The sequence below is a fragment of the Yamadazyma tenuis genome, chromosome 1 (assembly GCF_029203305.1).
Source record: "Yamadazyma tenuis chromosome 1, complete sequence".
NCBI classification, from domain to species: domain Eukaryota; kingdom Fungi; phylum Ascomycota; class Pichiomycetes; order Serinales; family Debaryomycetaceae; genus Yamadazyma; species Yamadazyma tenuis.
This window is the reverse complement of record NC_089461.1, coordinates 2,239,863-2,267,142: the sequence shown is the minus strand read 5'-3', so window position 1 is coordinate 2,267,142 and position 27,280 is coordinate 2,239,863. Positions and strand designations below refer to the sequence as shown.

The following is a 27,280-nucleotide window of genomic DNA, read 5'->3' as shown; positions in this document are numbered from 1 at the left end:
CTGCCTTGAAGACTTCAACCGGCCCCGCCATCCCGGAAAACTCACTCGATACCCGCGTTGGCGGCGCCTTCTGCGACCCCACTTTGCCAATCCGCGAACCTGGAGAAGAACTATCTGCACACCAGAACCAAGGGCTCGATAACCGATAATAGCCCCAACCTCCCACAAAAGCACCCATAATTGGTGGGCGCAGAGAAACTCGTAATGCAATTGACAGGAATTTCCTCCAGGTGTGGAGATTACCCCGTTCTCGCTTTCCCCATACTTTGGAGCCCCCCACCTCGTACCTACCCCCATTTGCAGCAATATAAAGCACCCTTCATTCCCACACCTCCCACAACAATTTCAGTTATTATGGGATACGAAGCCAAACTCCAGGGCTTGGCCCTCAAGTTCAGAGGTATGTTGGACAAATTCCCCAATACCCACAACATCTTTGTTATTTCAATTGTGACATGTACAGCTGGACTTATGTTCGGGTTCGACATTTCGTCCATGTCTGCGTTTATCAGTACCAGCCAGTACCGAGACTACTTCAATGCTCCGGATTCGACTCTCCAAGGGATCATCACCGCCAGCATGGCGTTGGGATCGATTTTTGGGTCGTTGGCCTCGTCGTTCGTGTCGGAGCCTTTTGGTAGACGGTCTTCTTTAATGGTCTGTGGGATTTTCTGGTGCATTGGTGCCATAATCCAAACGTCCACCCAAAATGTCGGCCAGTTGATTGGCGGCCGGGTGGTTTCGGGGTTTGGAGTGGGTTTTGGTACCGCTGCTGCTCCAGTGTTGGTGTCGGAGTTATGCCCCAGAACTATTAGAGGACGAGTGGGAGGGTTGTTTCAACTGGCGGTGACCGTTGGAATCATGGTGATGTTCTTCATCTCCTACGGGTGCTCCCAGATCGACGGCACTACCTCGTTCAGGGTGGCGTGGGGGTTGCAGCTCATTCCAGGAATTGGGTTGATTTTTGGCTGTTTCTGTATTCCTGAGTCTCCTAGATGGTTGGCCAAACAGGGATACTGGGAGGACGCCGAGGAGATCGTGGCCAAGGTCCAAGCCAAGGGAAATCGTGAGGATGAGAACGTGTTGATCGAAGTTTCCGAAATCAAAGAACAGATCTTACTTGATAGGGATGCAAAAACTTTCACCTACGCGGACTTATTCACAAAGAAATATCTTCCCCGGACTATCACCGCCATATTTGCCCAGACCTGGCAACAGTTGACGGGCATGAATGTCATGATGTATTACATTGTATACATTTTCCAGATGGCAGGCTACGGTGGTGGAGCTTTACTTAGTTCTTCTTCCATCCAATATGTGCTTTTTGTGGTTGCAACCATTCCATCTTTGTACTTTTTGGACAAGTTTGGTAGAAGACCCGTGTTGCTTGTAGGTGCGGCGGTGATGATGGGCTTGCACTTTGCGGTGGGTGCCATCTTAGCGGTGTATGCCAATCCAGTCGACAACATCGACGGAGACGATACGTTGAAATTGGAAATTCCGGACCTGAGAAAGGCGGCTGCCAAGGGGGTGATTGCCTGTTGCTACCTCTTTGTGTGTGCTTTCGGAACATCTTGGGGAACTTGTATTTGGGTCTACTGTTCCGAAGTTTGGGGAGATTCCGCTTGTAGACAAAGAGGTGCGGCTGTATCCACCTGTGCGCTTTTGACATTCCCCTAATTTGGACGTGCCCCACCGCATTTCCTATTTCGACGCCCGCATTTCCAGTCTTGATACAGTGCTGGCTGTTGCAGCCATTAGCCGAACATTCATCATGGAGATGCTGGCTATTATAGGTGGCTGATATGAATGAGTTTAGTGTGTGTGCAAGAGTCTGGTGCATGTGAATGCACCAGCAGACGCAGATCGGCATCTTGTACCGATGCAGAGCCTATAACTGGCGATCGCTTGTGCTGGTTAGTGATTAGCCAAATGGTTTTTAAACCACCACCGGCCACTTTTTTGACTATTCACACAAGTCTTTCCTTTCACTACACATTCCTTTGTTGTTTCCTTCCTTCTTTTGAATCACCCCAGTCGTTCTTTGCAATATCATGAAGTTTGGTTTAGTCCTCGCTATGCTCGCCTTGGCTCAAGCAGCCCCAGTTAAAATCATTACCAGGGTGCACACGGCAGCCCCAGTCACCCAGTGGATAACCTATGCCACTGGTACCACCACCGTGGTGAACGTGGTGAGCGCAGCGCCTGCGGCCACTACTACGAGCACTCCAACTACGAGCACTCCAACTACGAGCACTCCAACTACGAGCACTCCAACTACGAGCACTCCAACTACGAGCACTCCAACTACGAGCACTCCAACTACGAGCACTCCAACTACGAGCACTCCAACTACAGTTACCACCGAAGCCGCTCCAACTACTCCATCTTCCAGTCTAACTACCACTATCACCACAACCTCCACTGTGTCCCCCGTGGCTGCTGTTGCTTCCACTCCAACTACTACTACTCCAACTTCTACTACTTCAACTTCTACTACTTCTACTACTCCAACTACTTCAACTACTCCAACTACTCCAACCACTTCCACCACTCCAACCACTTCCACCACTCCAACCACTTCCACCACTCCAACCACTTCCACCACTCCAACCACTTCCACCTCTCCCACCACTCCAACCACTACCTCTCCCACCACCAGCTCAACTGCCGTTGCTACTTCAACTGGCGATTTGAGCGACTTCCAACAATCCATCTTGGACGAACACAACATCAAAAGAGACTTGCACGGTGTCCAACACTTGCAATGGAACAGCACCTTGGCCCAATACGCTGCCGACTACGCTGCATCCACATTCTCCTGTAACAATGTTCAATTGATCCACTCAGGCGGACCATATGGTGAAAACTTGGCTGCCGGCTACAAAGGAGGAGCTTCTCCGGTGGACGCTTGGTACGATGAAATCCAGTACTATGACTTTAGTAACCCAGGATTTAGTGAGTCTGCCGGACACTTTACACAAGTTGTTTGGAAGTCCACTTCTCAATTGGGATGTGCGTATGTCACTTGCGACAACGCCTGGCAACAGTACACTATTTGTGAATATAGTAATCAGAGAGGTAATATTGTGGGTACTGATTCTGCCACTGGAAAGACGTACTTTGAAGAAAACGTCGTGGAGCCAATTTCTTCCTAATCGTTTGTACTTTTTTCGCTATGTAAAATTATGAGTTTCTAAAATTGTTGTATCCTCTTTATGTTACACCTGAGCCTACAGTTGTCAAGTATTATTGTGCATTAATCTAATTCAATATTAACTAATAATACCGGCTGCAAAATCTGACTTTTGAAATTTGAGAAACCTCAAATTTAGTTCTTCAAAACATCAGCAAAAGCACCCTTGGATGGCTTGGTCTTTGGCTGTTCAACCTTGGCAGATCCCAACTTCTGTTCGGAGAAGGTCTTGGCGTAAGGGTTCAATCTCAACAAAACTTGCTTGTTCTTCAATGGGTTCTTCTTCAACACATGAGCTCTCTTTTGAGTGGCTTGACCAGCAGGTCTGACAACAGCCTGGATTTCAGCAGAGTTGATCAATCTGGTGACATCGGTGTTGGAGATGATGTTGGATGGCAAAGCATAGTTGGACTTAACAGACTTGGTGGCTTCAGAACCGTAGACAGAGTCCAAGGATTCAAAAGCACCTTGAGTCCAGATGATGAATCTACCCAAGTGAGCACCTGGAGCCAATTGCAACAAACCGAGGTGCTTAACTGGAGCGGTTTCAACACCTGGAATGTTTCTCAAAGCCTTGACAAGACCGTTGTCTTCAGCGTAGACAACCAATGGACCTCTTCTTTGAGTGAATCTTCTACCTCTCAACTTACCCTTACCGGCTCTCAACTTCTTGGACTTGATCACCTTGACAACATCCTTGTGAGCACCAACAGCCTTCAACAAAGCAACGGCATCCTTGGTCTTTTGGACGGATTCAAAGTCGTTGGACACAACCAATGGCAATTCCTTGACTTGTTCAACTCTGTGACCTCTGGCCAAAACCAAAGAGGTAACAGCAGAGGCAGCAATAGCAGAAGCAGTGGCATATCTCTTTTCGTTGTGGTTAACCTTAATGTTCCATCTTCTCCAGGTCTTAGTTGGAGCGAACATTCTACCACCTCTACACATGTTACCGAAAGCAGCTTGACCGGATCTGTGAGTACCAGATCCACCAACTCTTGGGATTCTGGCCAAAGCTCTACCAGTACCCCAGGATTCAGCGGAGGTTTGGTGACCGGCTTTTTCAGAAACAGCGTAAGCTTGTCTCTTGTTCTTGTTGACTCTGGTGAAGACAGAGTGGACCAAGTCTGGTCTCACAGGAGCAGAGAAGACAGCTGGCAATGGCAATTGGGTGGAGGTTTGTTCACCGGTAGCGGAAACAACAGAAACTTGAGGACGAGTAGACATCGTAGATATTATAGTATAAGTTAACAGAGAAGACGAGTGAAAAATTTTTCACGCACTTGAGAGCGAGCACGAGAGGATTTGGGGTAGAGACACGACCATCTCCGTTTTCGAGTGCGACTTACCCGGCTTCCGCTACAGTATCTCGCACGTGACATGTGCTTCTCAAATTTCGTATACTAATCTAAACGTGCAAAATAAGTCTTCTTCCTAGCAGCAGCCCGAGTTCTGTGGCAGGTGGGCCTGCCTGGCCAAGTCAACGCCCGGTTTTCTCGAGCCCACCTGTCTGGCCCTGCTACTAGCACCATTTATCACTTCTTCCACCGGCAAAGCCCGGCCGATTTTGTTGAAAATGTCCAACACTCCCTCACCACTCTTGGCCGAGCATTCGGCCCAAAGAACATTATTCTCCTGGTGGTTTAATTCTTGTACATACTGTAAAACCTCCTGTTCGTCCACTTGTCTTTCTTCACTCAAATCAAGCTTGTTTCCCACCAAGCAAATGACGATGCCTTCCGGCGCCTGCTTCTTCAACTCCTTGATCCAGTCCTGCGCTTTTGTGAACGAAGAAGGATTGGTTATATCGTATACACATAATGCGGCATGAGCATTTCGATAGTACATTGGAGCCAAAGATTTATACCGTTCCTGACCTGCAGTGTCCCAAATCTCAAACTTTATGGTTGTTTTGGACTCTGGTAACGTGATGGTTTGGGTTAAAAATGCGGCACCGATGGTGGACTCTCTGAAGTTATCAAAGGTGTTTTTGACGAACCGATGCACTATACTAGATTTACCAACAGCACTCTCACCCAAGAGCACCAACTTAAACTGGGCGAACCTGGTAGTATCTGTGGAGGAGGCCATTTGTGGTGTGTTATGCGATGGATGTGATGGGTATATGAAGTCAGGGGTGACTTTATCGTCGGTGTTGCTGATTTTCCTATCGGTTCGCACTCAGCAGAGAACATAAAGTTGGTGGTCACGTGTAGCTGACTAAAACACAGATATGTATATATATTTATTTACAGGTACTTACTGGTCGATCTTGGCCAAAATCTCCTTGTCCGAGTACAACAAGTACTCTTCTTCACCGACCTTGACAGGGCTTCCACCAAAAGCTGGTAACAACACTCTGTCACCAGCCTTTAACACCACCGGAACCGTTTCACCAGTTTGAGGGTTAACTACACCGGGACCCGCGGCTACCACGGTTCCCTGGTTCAACTTTTCCTGGTTCTTTTCAGGAATGAAAATACCGGAGGCAGTTTGAGTTTGGGGTTTCAATCTCTGGATCAACACTCTGTCGAATAATGGCTTCAAGGCCTGGGCACTCTTTAACAATGACTGAAGGTGTTAGTAAAAACTATATGGTTTACACATTTCTACCCATGCTAGTGGTACATACCATTGTAACAAATCAATCTGGGGTTTATCTGGTGGAAGACTTGGATGTCAAATACAATTGAAATTTTTCGCTCTAACTGACTAGAAAATTCTGTGGGTTGGTGCGTACACGTTTAATCGCCTAAACTAGTCTAAATACCGATCAAGTGGTTCTCCAAGTACATTCTCGATGACCCGGACAAGTCCCTTTCTGACCTCCAACTCTACGGCCTCATCATCGTCCTCGAGGAGCTCGGCAATATATGGCACCAACGTAGGGAGATGGCTCAACCAGTTCTCGCCGAGTTTCTGGAAAATTGATTTCAAGGTCCGGATGGTCCAAATCTTGGTTTGGGACGAGTTCTCGTGGTCGTTCGATACGTACTTGATCAATTCTTGTACTATGATGTTGTTATGTTCGTCTGACGACACGTTGGCGGTGAAGTTGGTGATGGCCTTGAGAAGGTATTTCCCGATTGAATCTTCAATGTTTGTCAATTGCGCCAACAACGGAGTATACATCATCTCGAACCGCAGCTCTTGGTTCCAATAGTCGTCCTGGTCATACTTGAACGAGGTGTTCAACGAGATGAGAACTATTCTTCGCAAGTTAATGTCGTCGACCTCGCTGGCTGCGAATTTTTGCAACAATTGCGCAACCGCTTCAATTACATACGAGTAGTAACTGGTGACAATACTCTTTAGTTCTTCTTGCATTTTGTTGAAGAACTTGAAGAATGACGTGTATCTTGACACCTCACTGTCAACAGTTGAGTCCTCACCGTTAATGGCCCATCTAGTGAGCGATGCAAACAATGGTCTGAAACTCTTATCGTTCAACTTCATGATGAACATCATCCCACATTTGTGGAAAGATGCCTCCAATCTGTGAATGGTGTTATTGTTGAATTTATCGTTGGACTCACAGTATTGTCTGAATTCGAACGATGTCAAAATCCATCTCAAGAACAAGGTGGAGTTCTGAACTGCTGTCTTCTTGTCAATAGACTCGATCGTATACTCAAGGCATCTCAAGTACAATCCCAAGTTATCCGTGTGGTTATTGTCGTAGAACTTTTTGTTGTTCCAGATACTGATCAAGCTCTTCAACAACACTGAAAGTTCTACATGGGAGATCAAAAGACTTAGAATCTCGGACCTCAACCCGTTGTCCACTTCATTACTGTTCAAAATCGTAATGATGATATGCTCGAGATGCGATCCCAAAAATGCTGGGAGTTTCTTGATCAAGGCTGAGTACAACAATAATATAGATGTCCGTACCAACGTACTGGACCCAGCTTCCTCGTCCTCTTCGTCTTTGTCCTCGTCTGCTTGATACTTTTCCCAAATCTGGAAAGATGGCTTAATGACCTTGGGGAAACACCCTATGAACTTGATTCCTAAAATGTTGATGACGTTGATTATGACGTTGGTGGCAGAGATGATCAATTCAGGCTTATCGCTTAAGAATCCCTTGTCACTAATAACAAGGTTCAAGGAGCTAAGCAAACTCTTACTGTCGTTGAAAGCTTCTGGATCAACTGCAGCCAACTTTTGGATTACCACTGCGAAAGTGTCCAAGTAGGACTGTTGCAACACCAATCCCAAATTCTTATCTATTCCGGTTATCAACACTGGCAACAACTTGGTTTTGATGGTTTCTTTCAACTCGTCGTTTACATTGTTGATGTTCAAGTCGTTTTCAAACTTCACACTGGTTAAGTTGGCAAAATTAATGGCGATCTTGATAGAAATGAAGTCATTGAGCAGGTCGGGGTTCAAAGAACTAACTATCGAGTCGATGAAGTATGAAATAGGAAGCATGTCCAAGAAACCGTTCAACAACCTATAGATATTGCTGATAATTTTTCCGGACTTGATACCCTTTTTATTGCTGAAGGCATCGATTGACTTCAACAAGAAAGAAATGATTTGGTTGAATTCTTGCAACATAGATTCCTTCTCTTGTCCAGAAATATCTTGATCCAACAACTTCAAGTTGATCTTTAATTTCAATAAGTTGATCTCGTTAAAGTCATCGGTGGGGTCAATGATTTCGTTTACAAAGTTCAACAAATTGACTTTCAAATTGATCAACTCATCATTAGTCAAAGACAAGAGAGAAGCCCCGAAAATTGGTCTTTTGATCAAGCTGGCATATTCCTCACTGTTCTTCTCCACTGTCTGATTGGGTATCTTGTCCCATAACAACAATAACTTGTTGATAGCATTCAACTGCTCATCGGCACTGAAGTTTTTAACCAACGAGGATGAAAACTCAACCAACGAATTTTTTGTGTCCACCTGGTTACCGTCGAGTTTGTGGAGCTGGTTACCAACCAAGAACAAAATTGTGTGCAAGGACTTTTCCACCGTCAAAGTCTTTACTAAAGAGTTAAACAACTTGTTTCTGCGGTGTCTAGGAATGTGTTGCAAAGCAGCAACAAAACTTGCCAATAAAAACTCGATGTCCTCATCTATATTGGTGGTTCCGTTTTGAGCCAATGCGGGAATTACCCTGGATACCGTTTCTTGTAAAGCTGAATTGGAAAACTCATCGTCTTGTTTGATAGTGTGAGCACCCATAAAGGTGAAAATAGGCATCACCGAGTGCAAAATGATTTCAGGTGCCAATGAAGCAAGTTCTGCAATCACCAACAACAAGCGATTCTGTACCTGGGGACTGGTGGAGTTTCGAATCGAGTTCACGATCAAGTCTGCTCTAATGGAGTTGGAATCAAATGTGAAATTCTTGGACTTCATCAGCTTGATGGACATCAACATACAACTGGCTAATGTCTCTTGAGCATATAATACTGGTAAGTGTCCATCGTTTCCGAGATAATCCAAGTCAGTCAAGATCTTGAAAAGCTCCACCAACAACTCAGGGCGGGATATGGTATCATCTTGAACGTTCGCTTTCAAGTTGTCAGTCAAGTTGATTTCCAAGTAATCCAAAATTATAGTCAACTTCCTGAGATGGGTGGATGCCATAGAGTTGATATCGCTTCTGGCCATGGTCTGTTTGGTTTGACTCGAAGATCTTCTCTTCCTTTTAACAATTGCTTGTTCAGGGACTTGCTCGTTCAATTGAACGGTACTCAACACAGAGGAGATCAACTGGAAGTCCAACTTCAAGTTCGACAACACTTCGAATTGATCTACCACCAGGTTAGTATCGTTGATAACACAATCAATTAACTTGGTAACAATCTTGAACTTCAAGTCGCTTGACTTGATATACTCGAAGATAACTGGCATTCTTTCACTGATAAGCTCCTGTAATTGAGAAGGTCCAAGAATCAAAGTGATCGTGATGTCAACCTCTTTGGCTGCAAATTTGTCGTTAATGTGACGACCCCCGAGAATACTAACTAACCACTTCTCGACATTGGCAAACTCAACCTTGATTTCATTAGCTTCTTTAACAAGGTTGTTTCTCGTCAGCAAGTAGCTCAGTAAATCGTTCTCAACAAATGCCTCTCGGAAGTCATTGGGCTGGAATTCGTTATTCAAAACGCTCATAATGTTCCAAATCTTGTACTTGAAGCACAAAGGCAAGTAAGGCAAAGACCACTGGTTCAAGACGAATCCCTTCAAATAGTTTGCACCAAACTTCTTGGAGTTGCCTTTACTGTGATTGAATAAGGAGTTAACCAAGGGTACTAATTTGTATTGATCAACAGTAACATCTTCGAGATTGGCTTCGTCCAAGATCTCAATCAAGTAGTTACCATCTTTAGGAGACAAAATTGATCTTTTGTTCTTTGGTAAACTGCCGTAGATCTCTTCTTCCATGAACAACTCAGCTTTCTTACTAGGGTTGGCTTTGGAGAATTTCTTGAACAAGCTGAGATAGTACTGACGAACCAACTTCAGCTGGTCAAAGAGACCCAATAACACAAATGGCAAAAGAGTGTAGAACTCATAGTCGTATTTGACGAGTTTGTTCATCTTGTGGTTCAAAGTCTTCAACACCAGAAGTCTGGCAATTATAGGGATGGAAGGAGTCAATGAGAATCTGAATAAAAAGGAGATATACAACTCCATTGAAGTGAACTTTGTCACCAATCCACTGGTGGCATTCAAATTCTTCATGAGAATGGTAGCCAAGTTGTTAAACTCTTCGGTAGAGGAGGAATTCCAAAATGTGGTAGTGTTATGGCTGATTTTAAACTCAGTCATCTTCTGTTGGATGATCTCGATGCTTTCTTCGTCATCTTCATCATCAGCGTCGTCATGGACCTCAAACTCTTGGTCAGAGTCTCTTATATATCCATCGTCCAATGTGGTCATCAACACCATTTCTAAGTCTGAAAGTGAAAATCCTTCTCTGAAACACTTCAAATTTTCCTTGAAGAGGGAACTATTCAGCTTGTATAAGCTTTCTAAGCCTCTGGTAACATTGGTCTTCGTATCCTCCTCGGAGCTCTCTGTTTCAACTAACAATGCATTCATAATTGTCTTGAATTCAACTTGATTGTCGACATTTATGTGCTTGATCAACCTATACAATCCTTTCTCAAAAGTGTTTGAAATGTAGTAGGCGATTAAAAACTTGTTGCAGTTAAAGTTCTCTTTGACAACAGAAGTCACCAAAGTTTCGTGACTTGCCAAATCAAAAGGTTTAACGTAGATTCTTTCATCGGTTACAAATCCATGCCATAACTGTCCCAAGGTGATTAAGGTCTTCTTGATTATTTTATCATTGAGACATTCGTCATTGTTTATGATCGAATCAGTTAATGACAATACAACTTTGGAGTTCAATGGAAGGATGGAACTTAATACCGATACCAAAGAAAATGCAGTTAATTTTAATTCGTGGGAAAGGCTGGTATCATTTGGTAACAAGAAATAGCCAACGGCATTGAGCACTAGAGGAACGTAGTTCTGTTCCAACTTTTCTGAATCTTTGCTGTTCGCAGACAATAATTGAATGGAAATGGACAAATAGAATACTAACTGCAGTTTGAAAATCAACTTATTCTTGACTTGGTCCACGATGAATGAAAAGTACAACTGGACCAATTCCAAGTTATTCAAAAAGCTTTTCAAGATGGAAGCGGCAGAAGGATTTTTTAATAAGTCTTTGAATGCAGCCAATGGTTCGAATATCTTTGGGAATGAGTTCTTAGGAATAACATTCAAGAACTTTAAAAACACCGGCTCCTTGTAGTAGGACAACCCGATCAACAACAACAACTCTCCATTGAACATATTGATGTTGAACTTCCTCACAAGCCATTCCAATGCCTTGATAGAACAGTTCAAGTTCAAGTATGGTGAAACCAATAGTAAAAACAGGTTGATGCTCTCGTTTAAATCCTTCAACAATGGCTGCAGCTGCGTATTTCTATCGAAATTGATGGCGGTTTCACTGAAAAGTGTGTTCTCAAACCTGACAAATCTCCTGTCAATTGAGCTGAGCTCCTCTAAACCCTCCAAACCAATCTGGTAGATCAACTCATAGTCCTGGGTCGAGGCAACTTTGGGTTCGAAAATCAACGATTTTGAGTGGATTTTACTTCTGGTCTTTCTATCCACCACCACCGATGCGGTTCTGTCCGCAATAGCTCCCAACTGCTCCGATAAACTCATGTTTGTATAATAACAGGTTCAGATACTCGCAGAGTTGTGGTTAGAAAAATTTGAGAGTGATGAGATGCGGGTCGTGCGAAGAAATGGGTGCGAAAAAAGGTGTTTAGTGAAGAATATATACACGCATAGACTTGTGTTTATGCCAACCAGAACCAGGCCTTTTCAACAAGGTTCCGGGGCACCCGTGCGGGAATCCCTGCGTCTTCCTGCTCAATCAAGTCCAAGTTTGTTGTTACATCAATCTCTTCAATGGGTCTTACAAAACGAACACGCCCCAACTTGAAGTATTCGTACACCTTGTGAGACACATAAAGTGCTGCCAAGATCGGAAACGTCACATATGCTGCCACGAAGTCTGGTCCATTGAAGTTGAAAAATACTGCAAACCCGTTGGTTAAGCATATTAACCCCACGAAGAAAATGACAAAGTAGGCCCCATACGGCTGAAGAATAGTCTTGTAAGTGACTCTGTGCCACAAATCGTTGTGGGAAATGGCTTTACGCCAGCGTATGTACGCCACCGACAAGGCTGTCCACGATAAAAATCCCGAAATAGTTGCAATGTTGGAAAGCCACGTGAACACATTGGCGGACGTGGATGAGGCATTCAAGTAGGCCAAACACCCAAACAAACTGGTGGTCACCACCGCAAAGTACGGAACCCCAAACCGGTTCACCCTCATAAATATGGAGGGAGCTATGCCTTTGACCGCATTCGAGTACAACACTCTAGAAGACGAGTACAAGAAGGAATTTCCCGATGAAGCAGCTGACGTCAAGATGGCAGCATTAATAATACTATCCAACACTGGGATCCCGGCGTTCTTGATGCCGATGACGAATGGTGAAGCAGAAGCATCACTCAGCCCGTTCAATAACTGGTGGCTGCGGGAATCACAAATAATTCCAATCACCAAAGTCCCCAACACGTAGAAAAAGCCCAACCGGTAAATGAACCGTGAAGCTGCCTTGGGGATGTTGGCACGAGGCTTAATGGCCTCGGACCCGGCGGTTGCCACCAACTCGGGAGAGCAGATAAATGCAAACCCTGACCGAATCACCGCATACCAGAACCCCAAGAACCTTCCAGTGGGCCCTTCGACCAAGTACGGCTTAAAGGCAAGCCCGTGTTTCCAGTACCGGAACCCAAGCCGGTCGTGGCTGGGTCCGCCGCCAAAAAACAATACCACCCCCAACACAATCAAGCCCACGACTGCAAAGATCTTGATGGATGCGAAATAAAACTCGGCCTCACCAAACACCTTGACGGAAGTCAAATTCAATCCCACCATCACCACGAGAAAAATGGTGATCCATACAGCCGTGTGCACGGAGTTGGGCCAGTAATCTATCAACAAGGCGGCAGCAGTGATTTCTGTTGGTACCAAGATTGAAAATGCGTACCTGTAGTTCCAGCTGATTGCAAACCCCAACGAGTCATCCACATAATCTTTGACAAATGACTGGGCTCCATTTCCCGGCAACGGCAAGAACGTGATCATTTCCCCCAACATGTTCATCACAAAGAATATCACCACCAACATGATACAGTACGATAAAAAGAGAGATGCCGGGCCTGCGACCGACAACGCTCCACCAGAACCAATGAATAACCCAGTGCCAATGCACCCGCCGAGCGCCAACAACTGAACGTGCCGAGACTTCAAGCCCCGGTGCAATGTGGTGTCCTTGTCGAGGCCAGCGATGATACTGGTATCATCTCCATCGACGATTCGAGAGTTGGCGATGGAGATATCCAAATACGACGAGCCACTTCGGTAGATGCTGGGACGAGAGTGAGACGACTTGATGGAAAAGCTTCTTTCATGCTGATTTACCCTTTAATAGTGGACAGCAGCTGATGGGTCCATTTATAGAGAATTTGATGTGTGGGGTCCACTTGGCATCGCTATACCGGTGAGGTACCAGCGTGCGCCCACCGGCAGCCCCAAACCTTATTTCTAGAGGGCACTCTTTAGCGAGGTCAACCAGTGGTAGGTAAATACCCGGAGTGCCATTTCAGATGTCGATACCCCTCCCACGAAAATACTGCCCAGTTACCCCAGACGCGGATACTGACTAGTTACCCCAGACTGATGTAATTTGGGAGTCGCGATGGGCATCGCCTTGGCATGGCAGGCCCAAGCGACAAGGGAAGCCTGGGGCGAAGGGCTGTCTCCCACGTCTACCCCACTTGCGCTTGTACTGGCTGTGACCGCTGCCACGTACTTGCAGTAGTTTGTGGTCACGTGAGCCTCGCTCTTGTACTGGGCCGATGATTGTGCATTTACTATAAATAATGGTATGGCGGCGGGGGTCGCTAGTTCCGCATAGCACGTCCTGGACTTGGTAGCCCAGTCATCACCTCGTCAGTTTTTGTATATTTCTCTGCGTCTGTCTCTGTCAGGGTCTGTCTCTGTCAGGGTCATTCTCAAGTCTTCTTCTTAAACAAAGGCTCACCAATCTGCTTACCTCTCAACTTTACTCCCAATGCACGTTCCATCTTCCCCAACAACTGCTGGTTGGGCACGGCTCTTCCGGCTTCATAGTCATTGATCACCTGGGGCTTTTCATTGATCTGAGTGGCAAAGTCCTTCTGGGTCATTTTCTTGTCTTGTCTGGCTCTCAGAATGACTTTTCCGACATTGGTGTCGAGTTTCTTGACTGCCACCACGTCATCCGTGTCGTCCAATTTGGCCAATCTTTGACCTTCAGGGTTAGATTTGGTGTTGGAGGTACCATACTTCTTTTCGGTACCAATGACATTTCCGGTTCTTCTGGCGGCATTCAACTGCGAGGCGGTCTTGGCCACAGTTTGACGGGGGCCACCGCCTCCGATCCGTGCCTTTTGTCCAATAACTGTAACGTTCTCCCAATCTGACATGATGATAGTTTGTGAGAAGCTGGTGGAAAATCAGTGGCCACTTTTGCGCACCGATGATTCATTTGGTGGATGCACGCTGAGACCCCCCAACCACCGCTCGCTAAAGGGCCTGGCCCCCGGCCTAGGCCCCTGTGTGCCGTCTGCGCCTACCCGTCTACGCATGTTTCTCGTCTCCACGCTTGTACCATCCATCACTTTAATATGAACCAACAGACCATTCAACTATACGGCCAGATCTTCATCAATGACTCCTCCAAAATCCCTGACTTCTACAAAACCTTCTACTCGACGCTTGTACACTTTGAGAGCTTGAAATCCACTCTTGTGGCTAATTTATCTGCCACCCACCTCGACCTGGATGCTGACGTCAACCAACAATTAATATCCTTATTTAATCATGGCATCGCAATCTTTAAAGAAGTGCTGCAGTACACACCGACACCACTATCGACGTCCAATGGCATGTCTCGGGACCACTTGGAGGAAGACGATATCACCAACATCAAACCCAAGCCCATGCCGCTACTTTTGAACGCGGTCTTCAATGACATGGACGACGAATTGCGTTTCGAACTCATAGCAAACGTGCTACGTATACTCCGCGTGATCTTGTCCAGTGTGGTCGAGTGCCACAAACAGAGCGAACTTGTGGTGACCGATAGAATCGATTACCTGCTCTTGTTCAGGATGGTATACTGGTTTTTGGAACGCCTTGTGCCCAACCTTGATTTGGAAAAGGTCAACCAGACTCTTTTGGTGATCATGAAGGAGATTGTCTACTTGGTGTATGACTATATGGTAGTGATCACTGTGCAAAACACAGACATGTTGAATGAGTTTCGCAGGTCCAACTATGCCGACTTGTTGAATCAAATCTTGATCAAAACTCACCCAAATTTCGCCAATAACATCCTTGACACTAGACCTACCGTAAGCTTGTCTACCAAGACCCAAATCCGCGTGTTTGTGCTGTTGGGGATATTAAACAATGACAACCAGGTACAGATCAACTATTCCGACGAAGACAAATTCGCAGCCTTTTTAAACCAATTTGAGCCTTTGTTGCAGTACAGCATCAAAGTGTGTTACGACTACAATAACGATTTAACCAATCATCAGATCATGAACGCATCGTTTTTCAACTGGATGACTGCCAATTTGTTGAACTTCTCCAATGAATACTTAAACGACTCGTACATCCGGAACATTTACATCAACAACGACGACATCGAGTCCTTGTTGAACATCCGAATAAAACAGTACCACAACTTTGGCCACGATTACTTCGAGCTGCTTGAGTTCTTTCCCATCTCCCTCTATATTAACGGGTTTTGCAACCAAGTGGGATTTTTGGAAAAGTTCCTCGAGACTGACGCGGCTGCGTCCTGGCTCTGTTTAGCATCCTATGTGCTAACGTATCAGTTCAAGTCCAAGAAGTCGGTTCTTGCAACCCGCTTGGTGTTACACATGTACGACAAGTTTTTGAAGAGCCCTAACATCTTGTCCGTCACCATCAACGAGTTCAAATGGAAACTATGCCACCAACGAGCACCGATTTTACCGTTTAATAAGGCAAACAATAAGCATAAACCATGGGTATCGTATATGCTCGACAACTTGGTGATACTTCTCCGGTTCAACCTCAACCGAAAACTTAATGTACCCAATTTCGTTAATGCTATCAAGCTCATCACGTTAATTGTTTTGACTCACGTCGATGAAAACTACCACTATGAGGACCTCTTCAAAAGCATGGTCAATCTCTTGAACTTCAACGAAACTCACTTGAACAGTAGAGAAATTAGAACAGAACTCCTTCAGCTGTTTGAAATAGCCTTGGGGATGTCGATACGATCCCATTTAGTGTATCACGTTCTCTTGATGTTTGACAAGTTTGAGCCTCTCAGCCTTGAGGGACTACCGAACTTAACACACCTCAAGACGTTTATCATGAGCAAGTTCGACATTAAAGGAGACGACCCCAGTAAAATCAAGCTTCTCGACTCGGACTTTGAGTCCCCCGAACTCCAACAAACTATCAAACAGTTTGGTCCGGTTGCAAAAACATCTACGTTGGTGCCCAAGGTGAAAATCGGTCTCAACGATATTATTGTTAACCTATAGATAAACTACTCTTTATAGTGAATTCCTCTGAAGAAATCCATACAGGTGGTAAACACCACCAACAAAATTCCACCACCAGGACCCAATCTCAATACCTTTGGAATGAACCCCTTGTATAACGCACCAAACCCTTCTTCTTTCGCAACAGTTACCAATGAAGGATAAGTCCATACATACTTGGTGGTGGTTCCGGCCTGGATTCTGGACTTGACCACGTCGAACGGAGTGTTCATGATGGTACCAAAAGTACCCCCGATCGAACCACAGGTCAAGTCAATCAAAGTCTTTTCTGTACTAGTCTTTGGCTTGGGCATTAAGCCTCTTACCTGGAAAATCAACCCAAAGTACCCGGCGTTCCACCAGATATGTCTCCACAATGTCGATTCCAATCCCTTGTACAATCCCAACACCCCATGGTTCTTGATGATATCTTTGGTGACATCGGCCATTCCATTGAACTTGGTGGTTTTGTCCTGTAATCTGATTTTGATCAACTCAAATGGAACCACCACAAACGACTCGGTGGCTCCAGCAGTGGCACCCGTCAACACCGCCAAAGACTGGTTCATAACAGGTACATCAAACACCCTTTTATAAAATTTCCCCCATTCGTCGTTAGCAGCAAACTTGGTGGCTCTCTTAGGAGCCTCCATCAAAATGGGCGCACTGATCCCTTTGTACAACCTGGAGAATCCTTCTTCAGCAACAATCTTCTTGATACTCTGGATGGTTCCTTTATAGGCGTTGGTGGAATCCAATTGTTGTCTGGTTTTAACGACATCCAAAGGATACATCACCAAGATCTCTGATACACCGGCGACGGCTCCAGAGATGAATTGGTAGATGAATGGTAAAGGTTTTTCTGACATGGTTGTGGTATGGACAATCTATAAACAATTACCGTGAATTGAACCAACAAATTACAAGTTAATTGTAAGCTTGATAAAACTTTTGCTTTCTGTTGAAAATGTTTTCTCCACAATGACTCAGGAGATAGGCAATCCGCCGGGGCGACAAGCGCGGTGGCGGTACGCGGTGGACGGATGCGCGGGGCCGCGCCGAAACCGGCCCTAGCACGTGACGTGGCGACCGGTATTAGCCACTGAGATAGAGGGGAACTAGCAACTGAGTTTTTGTGGTATTGGTGCGATGGTGGTGGAGGCCGAAGGTGCTTCGGTGCGAGGATGGTGCCGTGAACGGCGTATATTTAACGTTTTGCACAACTATGTACCCAGACAGTAATGACACAGTATGGCAATAATAAAAACCATAAAAAGAATAGACTTTGGTAACAGAGTAAAGTGAAGGAAACGACGTTGAGTTGTCTACACCGGTCTCTCCAGTTCTTTATTCCCAGTTCCCAGTTGCTGACCTTGTTCACCTTTTGCACCCAGTTACCCGGCGCATACCCACTATATAAGAAAAATTTTCCCATCGCAAAGAAATTGTGCGGCAGCCTTAACTACTACCGTGTTGCTTGTCATTTTCAGATATCCCCACGAGCTGGCAAGCGTCAAGTTAATGGCGAGATCAACTGTCCATCTTAACGCCCTGTTTAATCTTTCTGAACCGTGTGGATGTTTCCCCTTGGAGGCGTTTTCATATGAGAATTATTAAGGGCTGGTAGGTCAAACATTCCTATTTCTCTCTTCTTCATCTATATCCACTGGCCACGGATGATGGCTAGCGAGATATTGATGAACATCCCCACTATTATGGCCATTCTTTGTCTCTTATCGAACACGGAGTCGTCGGCCACGACAAATAACACTCCAATAACTCCCAAAAACACCCCCACGAGTAATCCGATTAGAAGGTCTTCGTTCTGCGTATCATCGACGTCGGTGGTGGCAATGGTGTGGTTGGCGGGAGCGTCGGCCGTAACCTGTTCTGTACCGGCGGCTTCTGGTGCCGGCCTGGTGCTGGTTCCATCTGCATTGACAGTCAGATTAATCCATCTTTCTTCAAGTTGTCTCAAATACTCTTGACGCTGTTCCTCTTCTTCCAAGTCGTTGATTTGTGAATTGGTCTGGTTGATGTTGTAGATTCTCTCGAACTGTGCCCGCAAATCGTCTACGTCTTGTTGACTGAACCCTTGTTGAAGCAACCGATCAAATCCTATGATTTCAGGCTGCGTGGTGCGTTTAATTTCCTGGTTATCGAGTAGGCTCTCTTGTCTGAGTTGTTCTTTGGTGAGATCTTCTCCAATGACACAGTGGACGTAGATACGAAGGCTGGACTCGCTGAATTTGCTGATCAAATCCCCTTTAAAGTCAAAGTGCTCATTCAACACTCTCCCGTTATATATTAACTTCAACCGTTTATTTGTGCAATACGAGTTATTGGACCGTATTAAGTGCTTGAGGCGCTGGTAGCTCAAGGCCTGGAGGTCGGTGATCTCGTAGTCGGGTATGGCTTCTCCTTTTTTGGAATCAATGAACCGAATCACGATTGTGGCAGACATGTTAAAGGTGTTGGATTAGTGAGAATTCGCGTCAAAACTGCCTGACCTGATACTTGTGATAATTTGAAATCAAGTTTATGCTTTGTGAATCGTCTAAGTAAAGATATATAGAGGTTTGTCGTAGCTGTCTAGTTGTTGGTCGTTAATCGTCAGTCGTTGGTCATTGCTAGTTGGACGATACTGTCGCAATTGGTGTCATTTCGCTTGTACCCACTGTTGAACAGTGCCTAATGCACATTAGGTTTGTCTGTTAGTCATCCCATTGTCGGTCGTGGTAGTATGAATACCCGTAGATTTTGTTAAGCTTATCCCCGGTACTGTTTCAGAAGGGTTTTATTTTCTTGCTTCAACTTGACCACAGAAATAGTGCCATTGACCTGGGACTGCTTTATCAACCGATTCAAATAGTCGATGTATATCAAGTACATGAGAAGGTCGCTGGAGTCATTCTTGATCCGGAGCTTGGACTTGTTTTGTATGGCTTTCTTGAATTTCCTTTGGTTCATCGACATGGTTGTTTAGGAAATTAATTTGTGCGCACACCTCCATTCACCTTGGAGAACAGATACTGGGACCAAGTAAATGTTTATTGGGAAGTGGGTTTGAACATGTGTGGGGGAATATGAGAGAGTATGGAGTTGGCGGGCCTTGGGGATTTGCGCTAAGCTTTGGGTGACCTGAGTGGGAATAGTGATCTCAGTATCTCAAAACCGTGAATTTTGCAAATGGCTGCTAAAATAAACTACAATAAATACACAAGGAAACAAAAACATACTAAATGCACAAATGTAAACATTTTAAAGTAAAATTAAAAACATCTTACAAACACACCAGCACAGCTTGGTAAGAATCCCTATCAACATTACATTGCCCTTACGTGCATTTATTACATAAACCGTCCATACTAACTACCACAACTTCTTCTAAAACCCCTCTCTACCCTGAAGAATTCTCCGAGGTTTCCTAAGTCCATTTAGCACATACTAACTTCATCTCTCCTCCTCCCACGCCGATGGCTCCAATTTCCTCAGGGTCGGAGATAACATATCCGGCCTGCACACGACTGATCATCCTCGCGCTCACTCAACATCCAGCCGCAAAACAATATTCTCCTTGCCCCTTCCATGAGTAACAGTTCCAACGATACCGTCTCTGGCTCCGTGCCCCAATTGAACACCCAAGTCGAGAACTCCGACGTCGACCAAACGTCGTTGAGATACGCCGCCTACGCTAATAGGTTCAGAACAATCTTACAAGCATCTCATCGATATGTGGCCTACACCTCTGATATTGGTGAAAGTTTCAGACCAGTGGCCCATCCGTTTATAGTGACGATTGGTTACAGTATCTCGTGGTTGTATATCTTGGGAGACGTATCGTATGCCAGTTGGAAGGTCAAGATGAAGAGTGAAGGCAGATACACCAATAACTTAATGCCATGGAACTATCCTTATCCTGAACCCAACGACACCGCCAAAGTGCTTTACGAGCAGAAGAGCGAAAGTTTAGTGGAACAGGATTGGAGACTTGCGTTTGTGAAGAGAGGGTTGTTCCAGAGTATTGCTTCTATGGGATTGCCTGCCTGGACAATTCACAACGCGGTTAGATACTCTTCGATTATGTTCAAAGAGTCCAAGTCCAAGCCGCTTAAGACCTACGGCCCGGTAGCTGTCGGATTGGGAATCGTGCCACTCTTGCCATATGTGTTCGATGAGCCTGTCGAATATGTTATCGACTATGTGTTTGATAAAGGGGAGGATTTCTACAAGAAGTCCCAGAAGTTAGAATAAGCTTTCAACAAGCCCCAGAGATTAAAATAAAGCCATATCAGTTTTCATGTATATACATATATTTATTGTTTTTCCTTGATACCCAGTAGGTTTGCTGTGGGCATATTACTCCTGAGGGCGGGAGTAGTTCAAGGTCCCACACTTTTCACAAGTTCGGGCATCGATATCCTTATCGAAGTTGATAATGGCTTCTTTGATCTGGGTACCTAAGTCATAACAGTAGAACTCAAGCTCGTGGATTGGCTCTTTACAGTTGCGACAGTACCATCTGACTTTGTCAAGTAAATCTTTTGGTCTGTCTTGCTCCACCACCAATCCAATTGTATTGGCAAATCGAGTAGGGTTATGGGGGACATTGGGAGGTAATAGAAACGACTCACCTTCCTTGATATAGATATCCTTGAACTCTCCGTCGTCTACCACCTTCAAAATCATGGTGCCTTTGAACATGTAGAAGTATTCTGGGGTTTGGTTGATGTGGTAGTCGGTACGAGCATTGGGACCACCCACGATCATGATGGAGAACCCACCTCTGTGAACCAAGAAGTTATTGACAGGAGGCTGGAGGAGGTCCTCATTCTCTCTTATCCATTTCTGGAGATCTAGGGGTTGAGGAAGCATTTGTTGTAGTGATTAGTTAAGATAGCTATGACTAATAAAATTGGCTGATACTGCGATCGCGACAATTGGAACCACTGGGTATTACGGTTGCAAAAACAGAACGAGGTAGATGAAGTAGAAATTGCCCTTAAAACTACGACTGTAAATGATGATATTGATTAGCTAGAGATTATTTGCAAGGGTATACTTTTTCCCTGGAACTCCATCTTAATGCTCTAAGATGGACAAGCTGCCGGTAACAACGACGTTCTCCAAAATAGATCCATTTGGAATATCAATCTTGTCTCCCTCATTACACACAATGATGACCGTTCCCTTCAAGGAGACGTTTTTCCCCAAGTTGACGTTACCGGTGATGGTCAAATGGTCAAGTTCCAAAATCTTGGGCATATGAGGAATTCTCGACTGGAAGTTGGAAACCTTCTTGAAGTGAGAACCCAACTTGATCAATGGGTTAGCAAACCCGTCTCTGTTAGGATCCAACTTCAAGGCTCCATGTTCCAAGTAGAACAAGTCTGATTTGACCAACAACAAATCGGAACAAGTCTTGACGGGTAAAAATCTGGATCTTGGCACCACAATACCATGGGCGTTGTCGAAGAATCTAATGGAGGCACCAACAGCGGTTTCCAATTGCAAAACATTGATGTCACTAGAGCCCTTGGAGATACTCTTCTGGTTAGGAATGATCTCCGATTGGATACCGTTTGATTCTACCAATCTCTTGATAGCCTTCAAGTTGATCCACAAGTTGTTGGTGTTGAAGTTCTTGAACTTCTTGATGGACTTGAACTCTTCCACATGTTCCTTTGGCACCTGGGCGATTTCCAATAGTCTCACCTGGCCATCATAGTTGATCAACGTACCTCCCTTGACATCAGCTCTGGTCTTATCGGTCAATTCCATGATAAACTCGGCGTTGGTGTCGATCATGTGGTTCAAGATTTTGGGGTCCACAGTGGCACCCAAGTTGTCTCCATTGGACACAAACAAGATTTCCTTACCTTGGTTGAGCAAGTAATCCAATTCCCCTGAACTCACCAATGACTCAAACAAGTCCCCGTGTCCAGGTGGGTACCAGTTGTCCAAAGCATCATCAAAACTGGAAGGAACTGGCAACAACGAGTCCTTGAAAATTCTGGGGAACTTGGATTGGTTGAAAGTCCGGACCCTGATTCTATGGCCCTGGTATTTCTTGATGATCTTAGCAGTGTCGGCATCGGTGTTGAACGAGTTCATCAACAACAATGGCACGTCGGTGTCGTAGTTTCTGTTCAAATGCTCGATTTGCCTGACGGTCAAGTCTAAAAAGGTGTTACCGTCTCTGACCTCAATGACAGACTTTGGACCCACACATCCCATGGAGGTACCTAATCCCCCATTCAACTTCAATACCGCCAACTTTGACAAGTTGTCGGCGTTGTCGTTGGTCAAGCTGTTGGAGTTCACGACTTCGTCTTTGGAAGGAGACTTGATTTTATCCCAGTCCAATAAGTTGTCGGAAACTTTGTCGGTTAAGTATCTTCTGAACAAGGCAAAGAATGAGTCCATTTCGCCTTCGAATCTCTTCTGTTCCTCTTGACCTTCGATGCTGTCTACCAACTTGTTCAAAGCGTTTCTCATTTGCGACGCTGCCACGTTGGTGGCGGTGTTGTCAAATTGCTAGACGGTGTTAGTATTTGTGGATACACAATGGTTTGTAACTGGGGCCATAGGGCACCGGTCGACACGAGACAAAAGCGACACGGGGCGTGATTGACCCACTGTGAGCTATACATACATAAGCAGATTGGGTCTTTGTGTGCTTTTTTGGGGTTAGTTGAGACATGGTGTTACTAGCAGGAGGAGATTGCTGTGTTGGGTTTTAATTTCAAGCGAATTTTCGCTCGATTGATTTGACGGTCGTGGCGCGGGGAATGCAAACAAACCGCGAAGGTTGCAAAACCGGAGACGCCAGAATTAATCGTGAGACCAAAGCACTACAAGCAGTAAAAACAATGTCAATTAGATAATTATGAACGAAAAAATGCAGTCTACAACACCAAAGCGGCCAACAATGCCAAAGCCCCCATACCAGCAACCTGCTTAGCAGCTCCGTTTGCTTGAGTTGAAATAGCTGCAACGGTGGACTTAGGTGCACTGGAAGTGGCCTTAGCAGTGGTACTAGCCTTGACGGTGGTTGGAACAGGAGTGGTGGTGGAAGCAACTGGCACCACACAAGTACCAGTAACCGTCACAGTGCTTGCTTCAGAAACAGTCACCACGTGAGGGGCACAGGTGGTGTCACAGGTGGTGATGGTGATGGTGGTAGGGTATGGGCAGTAAGTGGTGTAGTCAGTGACAGTGGAGACGTCAGTGACAGTGGTGTTGGCGAATGGAGCCGATGGAGCCACGTAGGAAGAAGTAGAAGAAGCAGGAGCAGAAGCGGTCGAGCTAGCATCATCGGAGACGGCCTTCAAGGTGAGTGGCCAACAGTTATCCCCAGTTTCCTGTTTCAACACCGCGTAGATATCTCCCGAGTATTGGTATGGGTCGTTGATGTGGTTGCAACTGAAAAAGGTGCTGGTACCGTTGATGGTAACATCACCATTGTCGCTGATGTCAACCTCAGAAGCTCCCAAAACCCCCGCAATCAAAACGTCGCCCTCAAAGGTCACATCGTATGGAATGTCTCCGGTGTCAGGAATAGAAAGTACCTTGGAGTCGGCATCGTATTCCAACTCTTGACCGGCCACACCGGCATCACTGACGAAAAAGTAGTTGATACCAGCACCTTCGTGGGTGGTGTAAAGGTTTCTGCCGTTCAAGTTTCCGTTGCTGGAAATCTGAAGTTGCAAGGCCGAAGCCACAGAAATTAATGACATAGATAAAGCGAATGATCTCATGATAATTTTTGTTAAAAGAAGAAGTGAGGAGCTGATAGTTTGACAGAAGCCGGGAAATTCAGGGGTTTATATACTGCGAAATGCATAAACATGCCGACCTAAACAAACGCCAAGTTTTCCAAAAATAGGCTCGTATTTGCACAGAGGTCCCAACTGAGAAGTGTAATTAAGGTCAGGAGATGGTGCTATTATTAGCTCGACTGCGAAAATAAGTCGCGGTGCATGTCAAAAAATACTGGTAGTGTCAGCTGGCTACCTGATCCTGAGAGTATCCATGATATTGCTGACAGTAAGTATAATATTCCCACTGCTATAGAGCAAAAGAGAGTATCAGCGGGAACCCCCTTATTCGCTTAGCAAAAGCCGCTTAGCAAAAGCCGCCCAGATGTGAGCTTTGTCCTCTAAGTATTGTTTTTCTGCGCGTCTCAATGGCTTGCAGTTGAACCCTGTTGAGAAAGCCATCCGTCAAGTGACACAAAGCCCCGTTGACGATGGGCTTGCGTTTACGTTTTCGAGCAGCTGCGAGGGTTGTGGGGCATCAATTTTTGAGTGGGAGGTTGCTTGTTTCTAATTATAGCTGCATTTTAGGAAAGGTACGAGTTTATAGTGGTTTGGATAAGGTTTTGCTTATTTCATGCTGCAGCTTACCAAGTAGGTGAAAATTTTTGGTGGATAGACGGATATTATTGCGCGACTTACGTCATCTGGACAAAGAGACCCGTATTCCCCAAGTATTATTTTCTGGTTCGTGGTGACAAAAAGAAAGATAAATCTTGGAGGTCGGTCCGAAGGTCCGACATAGAAACTGATATTCCTAGTTGCAGAAGAACAAGATAGGCATCTGTAGCCCCCCCGGGAATGGCTAATTTTAGTGCAGTCCTTTAAGTAATTTTATCTCACAAGTCTAAGATCAAGGGAATTTGTATTGCAAGCTAGTATGAGGAAGTGTGGATTCCCCTAGAAGTCAGCGTGTTCTTGGATAAATCACTATTTCTCTTCTAAAATTCATTGTCATCCCTTTTGCAACCAGGGACCGCGACCATCGCACTATCGCGGAAGTGTAATCATTAAACATTCCTTACATCACAATGACACAATTAGCGTACGTGACAATCCAGTCGTTTGTTGACTCGTCGTTCTTCACACGTCTCTCGGAGCTCAAGATCAACGAGTACAAACTCGAGTCCAAACCGCAGTTGATATTTGGCTCCCTTACCGATCCTCAGAAACTCACAAAGTTCAATAACGTGCCCATCTTGAACCTTGATTACAATTCTTTTGAAAAGCAGGACCATCACAATATAAGCGGTTATATCCATAATGTGAACACAATTGAGGAATTCAAGTCGGTTGGGAAGCAGCAGTTGATGCTGGAATGGGGTCAACAATTGGTGTCTCAATTGGCCGATGGCAATGACCAGGGTCAATTCCACATTTTATCTTTTGCAGACTTGAAGAAGTACAAGTTCTACTATTGGGTGGCCTATCCCACCGCAAACAGTGATTGGGTAGTTGAAGAGCAGGGTACCAGTAGTTTTGAATTTGACTTTTCCCATCAGTTCACGAAAGTCTCCGAATCAGAATACGCTTTTATCGATAACTGCCTTGATAGCCGGATTTCAAGTCAGTTAAAGAACAATCTTACAGTGTTGGCCTTGAAAGGTGTCGAAAAGGTTCGTGTCCATGTTTTCAAGAAAGAGGGTCTGGTATTTTATGATTTAAAACTTAAAGAGCCAGTTAGCAAAGAGTCTCTCAAAGTCACGGGGTGGGAACGTACGAGCCAGGGGAAATTGGGCCCTAAACTTGCAAATCTCGGATCATTGATCGACCCCCACCAGCTTGCCGATCAGGCAGTCGACTTGAATTTGAAGCTCATGAAATGGAGAATTGCACCCAATTTGAACCTAGACATCATAAAGGACCAAAAAGTATTGCTCCTTGGGGCTGGAACTCTTGGAAGCTACGTATCGCGTGCATTACTTGGATGGGGTGTCAGGAAAATCACCTTTGTTGATAATGGCCGTATATCTTTTTCCAATCCTGTCAGACAACCACTTTTCACATTTAACGACTGTTTTGCAGACAATGGCCAGGGAACAAAAAAAGCGGTTCGTGCTAGTCAAACCTTGAAAGAAGTATTTCCTGGAGTAGATTCGCATGGTGTGGAATTAGAGGTGCCTATGGTAGGACATGAGTCGAGTGAACAGAACTACAATAAATTGTGTGAGCTCTTCGATAACCACGACGTGGTGTTCTTGCTAATGGATTCGCGCGAGTCTCGTTGGCTCCCCACCGTCCTTGGATTAGCCAAGAACAAGCTCGTGATCAATGCCGCTCTAGGGTTCGACAGTTATCTCGTATTAAGACATGGGACCCAGAATCAGGACTTGGGGTGCTACTACTGCAACGATGTGGTGGCCCCAAACGACAGTTTGACCGACCGGACGTTGGACCAGATGTGTACAGTGACACGGCCGGGAGCGGCGTTGATGGCGTCTTCATTGGCTGTGGAGCTCATGGTATCGGTGCTACAAAGTGCTGAGGGTAAAGATGCTAGTGCGAATGAGACCGGAGTCTTGGGACAGATTCCTCACCAAATACGAGGATTTTTGCACAATTTTGAGCAGATGAAACTCATGACACCACGGTACCAGTTCTGCTCGGCCTGTTCTTCTCAAGTGGTGAACCGGTACAAGGAAGAAGGCTGGAGCTTCATTCTGCGGTGTCTTTCTGACTCCAAGTTTTTAGAGGATGTTTGTGGGTTGAAGAGGGTTCAGGAGGATACAGAGCGGTTGGATGAGCTTTTTGGGGACTTCGATCTCGAGGAAGAAGATGACGGGTTGCAGTAGGACGTTGAATGATCCTGAGAAGTGAAGGCCCACCCTGGGCAGGAGAGATTATCGAAGATGTGGACGAATTGGTTGTTATCTATCAGCACTGATAACGTGTAGCAACTTATATATTTATGCATACCAATAGAACTTGCTTTTGTACTTGCTATAGTTTTTTGCAGCAGATTATGTGATTGCCCAAAACGGAAGGAGGAACGCTTCGCAATTGATTTCGCTTTCGCGGAGATGTTGTTGTTTTGAAAAACACACA

The 27,280-nt window shown here is 45.3% G+C and overlaps 16 protein-coding genes across 16 annotated transcripts; 4 read left to right on the top strand and 12 right to left on the bottom strand. All coding sequences in view use genetic code 12, as the record gives it.

The window, feature by feature from the left end:
* Window positions 1-354: 354 nt before the first annotated feature.
* On the top strand, window positions 355-3,158 carry HGT1_1 (high affinity glucose transporter; the record flags this gene model as incomplete). The annotated part of the gene is made up of 2 exons (XM_006688485.2): window positions 355-1,540; window positions 2,359-3,158. 2 exons carry the CDS (start codon window positions 355-357, stop codon window positions 3,156-3,158), a joined length of 1,986 nt encoding a protein of 661 aa, XP_006688548.2.
* Window positions 3,159-3,331: 173 nt separating this feature from the next.
* Window positions 3,332-4,423, bottom strand: RPL4B (60S ribosomal protein uL4; the record flags this gene model as incomplete). The annotated part of the gene is made up of 1 exon (XM_006688483.1): window positions 3,332-4,423. One exon carries the CDS (start codon window positions 4,421-4,423, stop codon window positions 3,332-3,334), a length of 1,092 nt encoding a protein of 363 aa, XP_006688546.1.
* A 207-nt stretch (window positions 4,424-4,630) lies between these two features.
* On the bottom strand, window positions 4,631-5,287 carry YPT52 (GTP-binding protein of the rab/ypt; the record flags this gene model as incomplete). The annotated part of the gene is made up of 1 exon (XM_006688482.2): window positions 4,631-5,287. One exon carries the CDS (start codon window positions 5,285-5,287, stop codon window positions 4,631-4,633), a length of 657 nt encoding a protein of 218 aa, XP_006688545.1.
* A 168-nt stretch (window positions 5,288-5,455) lies between these two features.
* On the bottom strand, window positions 5,456-5,831 carry hsp10 (mitochondrial heat shock protein Hsp10; the record flags this gene model as incomplete). Its single annotated transcript, XM_006688481.2, has 2 exons — window positions 5,456-5,767; window positions 5,829-5,831. 2 exons carry the CDS (start codon window positions 5,829-5,831, stop codon window positions 5,456-5,458), a joined length of 315 nt encoding a protein of 104 aa, XP_006688544.1.
* A 122-nt stretch (window positions 5,832-5,953) lies between these two features.
* On the bottom strand, window positions 5,954-11,410 carry UTP10 (snoRNA-binding rRNA-processing protein utp10; the record flags this gene model as incomplete). Its single annotated transcript, XM_006688479.1, has 1 exon — window positions 5,954-11,410. The coding sequence occupies one exon, from the start codon at window positions 11,408-11,410 to the stop codon at window positions 5,954-5,956; it is 5,457 nt and encodes a 1,818-aa protein (XP_006688542.1).
* Window positions 11,411-11,547: 137 nt separating this feature from the next.
* On the bottom strand, window positions 11,548-13,428 carry PSN45_001105 (uncharacterized protein; the record flags this gene model as incomplete). The annotated part of the gene is made up of 2 exons (XM_066157583.1): window positions 11,548-13,215; window positions 13,417-13,428. The coding sequence occupies 2 exons, from the start codon at window positions 13,426-13,428 to the stop codon at window positions 11,548-11,550; spliced, it is 1,680 nt and encodes a 559-aa protein (XP_066013680.1).
* Window positions 13,429-13,779: 351 nt separating this feature from the next.
* On the bottom strand, window positions 13,780-14,294 carry MBF1 (multiprotein-bridging factor 1; the record flags this gene model as incomplete). The annotated part of the gene is given in 2 exon segments (XM_066157582.1): window positions 13,780-13,853; window positions 13,871-14,294. 2 exon segments carry the CDS (start codon window positions 14,292-14,294, stop codon window positions 13,780-13,782), a joined length of 498 nt encoding a protein of 165 aa, XP_066013679.1.
* A 201-nt stretch (window positions 14,295-14,495) lies between these two features.
* Window positions 14,496-16,418, top strand: PSN45_001103 (uncharacterized protein; the record flags this gene model as incomplete). Its single annotated transcript, XM_006688475.2, has 1 exon — window positions 14,496-16,418. One exon carries the CDS (start codon window positions 14,496-14,498, stop codon window positions 16,416-16,418), a length of 1,923 nt encoding a protein of 640 aa, XP_006688538.1.
* Window positions 16,419-16,423: 5 nt separating this feature from the next.
* PSN45_001102 (uncharacterized protein) lies at window positions 16,424-17,287 on the bottom strand (the record flags this gene model as incomplete). The annotated part of the gene is made up of 1 exon (XM_006688476.1): window positions 16,424-17,287. One exon carries the CDS (start codon window positions 17,285-17,287, stop codon window positions 16,424-16,426), a length of 864 nt encoding a protein of 287 aa, XP_006688539.1.
* A 788-nt stretch (window positions 17,288-18,075) lies between these two features.
* Window positions 18,076-18,882, bottom strand: PSN45_001101 (uncharacterized protein; the record flags this gene model as incomplete). The annotated part of the gene is made up of 1 exon (XM_006688474.2): window positions 18,076-18,882. The coding sequence occupies one exon, from the start codon at window positions 18,880-18,882 to the stop codon at window positions 18,076-18,078; it is 807 nt and encodes a 268-aa protein (XP_006688537.1).
* A 305-nt stretch (window positions 18,883-19,187) lies between these two features.
* PSN45_001100 (uncharacterized protein) lies at window positions 19,188-19,394 on the bottom strand (the record flags this gene model as incomplete). The annotated part of the gene is made up of 1 exon (XM_006688473.2): window positions 19,188-19,394. One exon carries the CDS (start codon window positions 19,392-19,394, stop codon window positions 19,188-19,190), a length of 207 nt encoding a protein of 68 aa, XP_006688536.1.
* A 612-nt stretch (window positions 19,395-20,006) lies between these two features.
* On the top strand, window positions 20,007-20,672 carry PSN45_001099 (uncharacterized protein; the record flags this gene model as incomplete). The annotated part of the gene is made up of 1 exon (XM_006688472.1): window positions 20,007-20,672. One exon carries the CDS (start codon window positions 20,007-20,009, stop codon window positions 20,670-20,672), a length of 666 nt encoding a protein of 221 aa, XP_006688535.1.
* Window positions 20,673-20,777: 105 nt separating this feature from the next.
* On the bottom strand, window positions 20,778-21,293 carry BNA1 (3-hydroxyanthranilic acid dioxygenase; the record flags this gene model as incomplete). The annotated part of the gene is made up of 1 exon (XM_006688471.1): window positions 20,778-21,293. The coding sequence occupies one exon, from the start codon at window positions 21,291-21,293 to the stop codon at window positions 20,778-20,780; it is 516 nt and encodes a 171-aa protein (XP_006688534.1).
* Window positions 21,294-21,500: 207 nt separating this feature from the next.
* Window positions 21,501-23,121, bottom strand: UGP1 (UTP-glucose-1-phosphate uridylyltransferase; the record flags this gene model as incomplete). The annotated part of the gene is made up of 2 exons (XM_006688470.1): window positions 21,501-22,955; window positions 23,074-23,121. The coding sequence occupies 2 exons, from the start codon at window positions 23,119-23,121 to the stop codon at window positions 21,501-21,503; spliced, it is 1,503 nt and encodes a 500-aa protein (XP_006688533.1).
* Window positions 23,122-23,326: 205 nt separating this feature from the next.
* PSN45_001096 (uncharacterized protein) lies at window positions 23,327-24,178 on the bottom strand (the record flags this gene model as incomplete). The annotated part of the gene is made up of 1 exon (XM_006688469.2): window positions 23,327-24,178. One exon carries the CDS (start codon window positions 24,176-24,178, stop codon window positions 23,327-23,329), a length of 852 nt encoding a protein of 283 aa, XP_006688532.1.
* A 1,088-nt stretch (window positions 24,179-25,266) lies between these two features.
* On the top strand, window positions 25,267-27,027 carry ATG7 (Autophagy protein 7; the record flags this gene model as incomplete). Its single annotated transcript, XM_006688468.2, has 1 exon — window positions 25,267-27,027. The coding sequence occupies one exon, from the start codon at window positions 25,267-25,269 to the stop codon at window positions 27,025-27,027; it is 1,761 nt and encodes a 586-aa protein (XP_006688531.1).
* Between the last annotated feature and the right edge of the window lie 253 nt (window positions 27,028-27,280).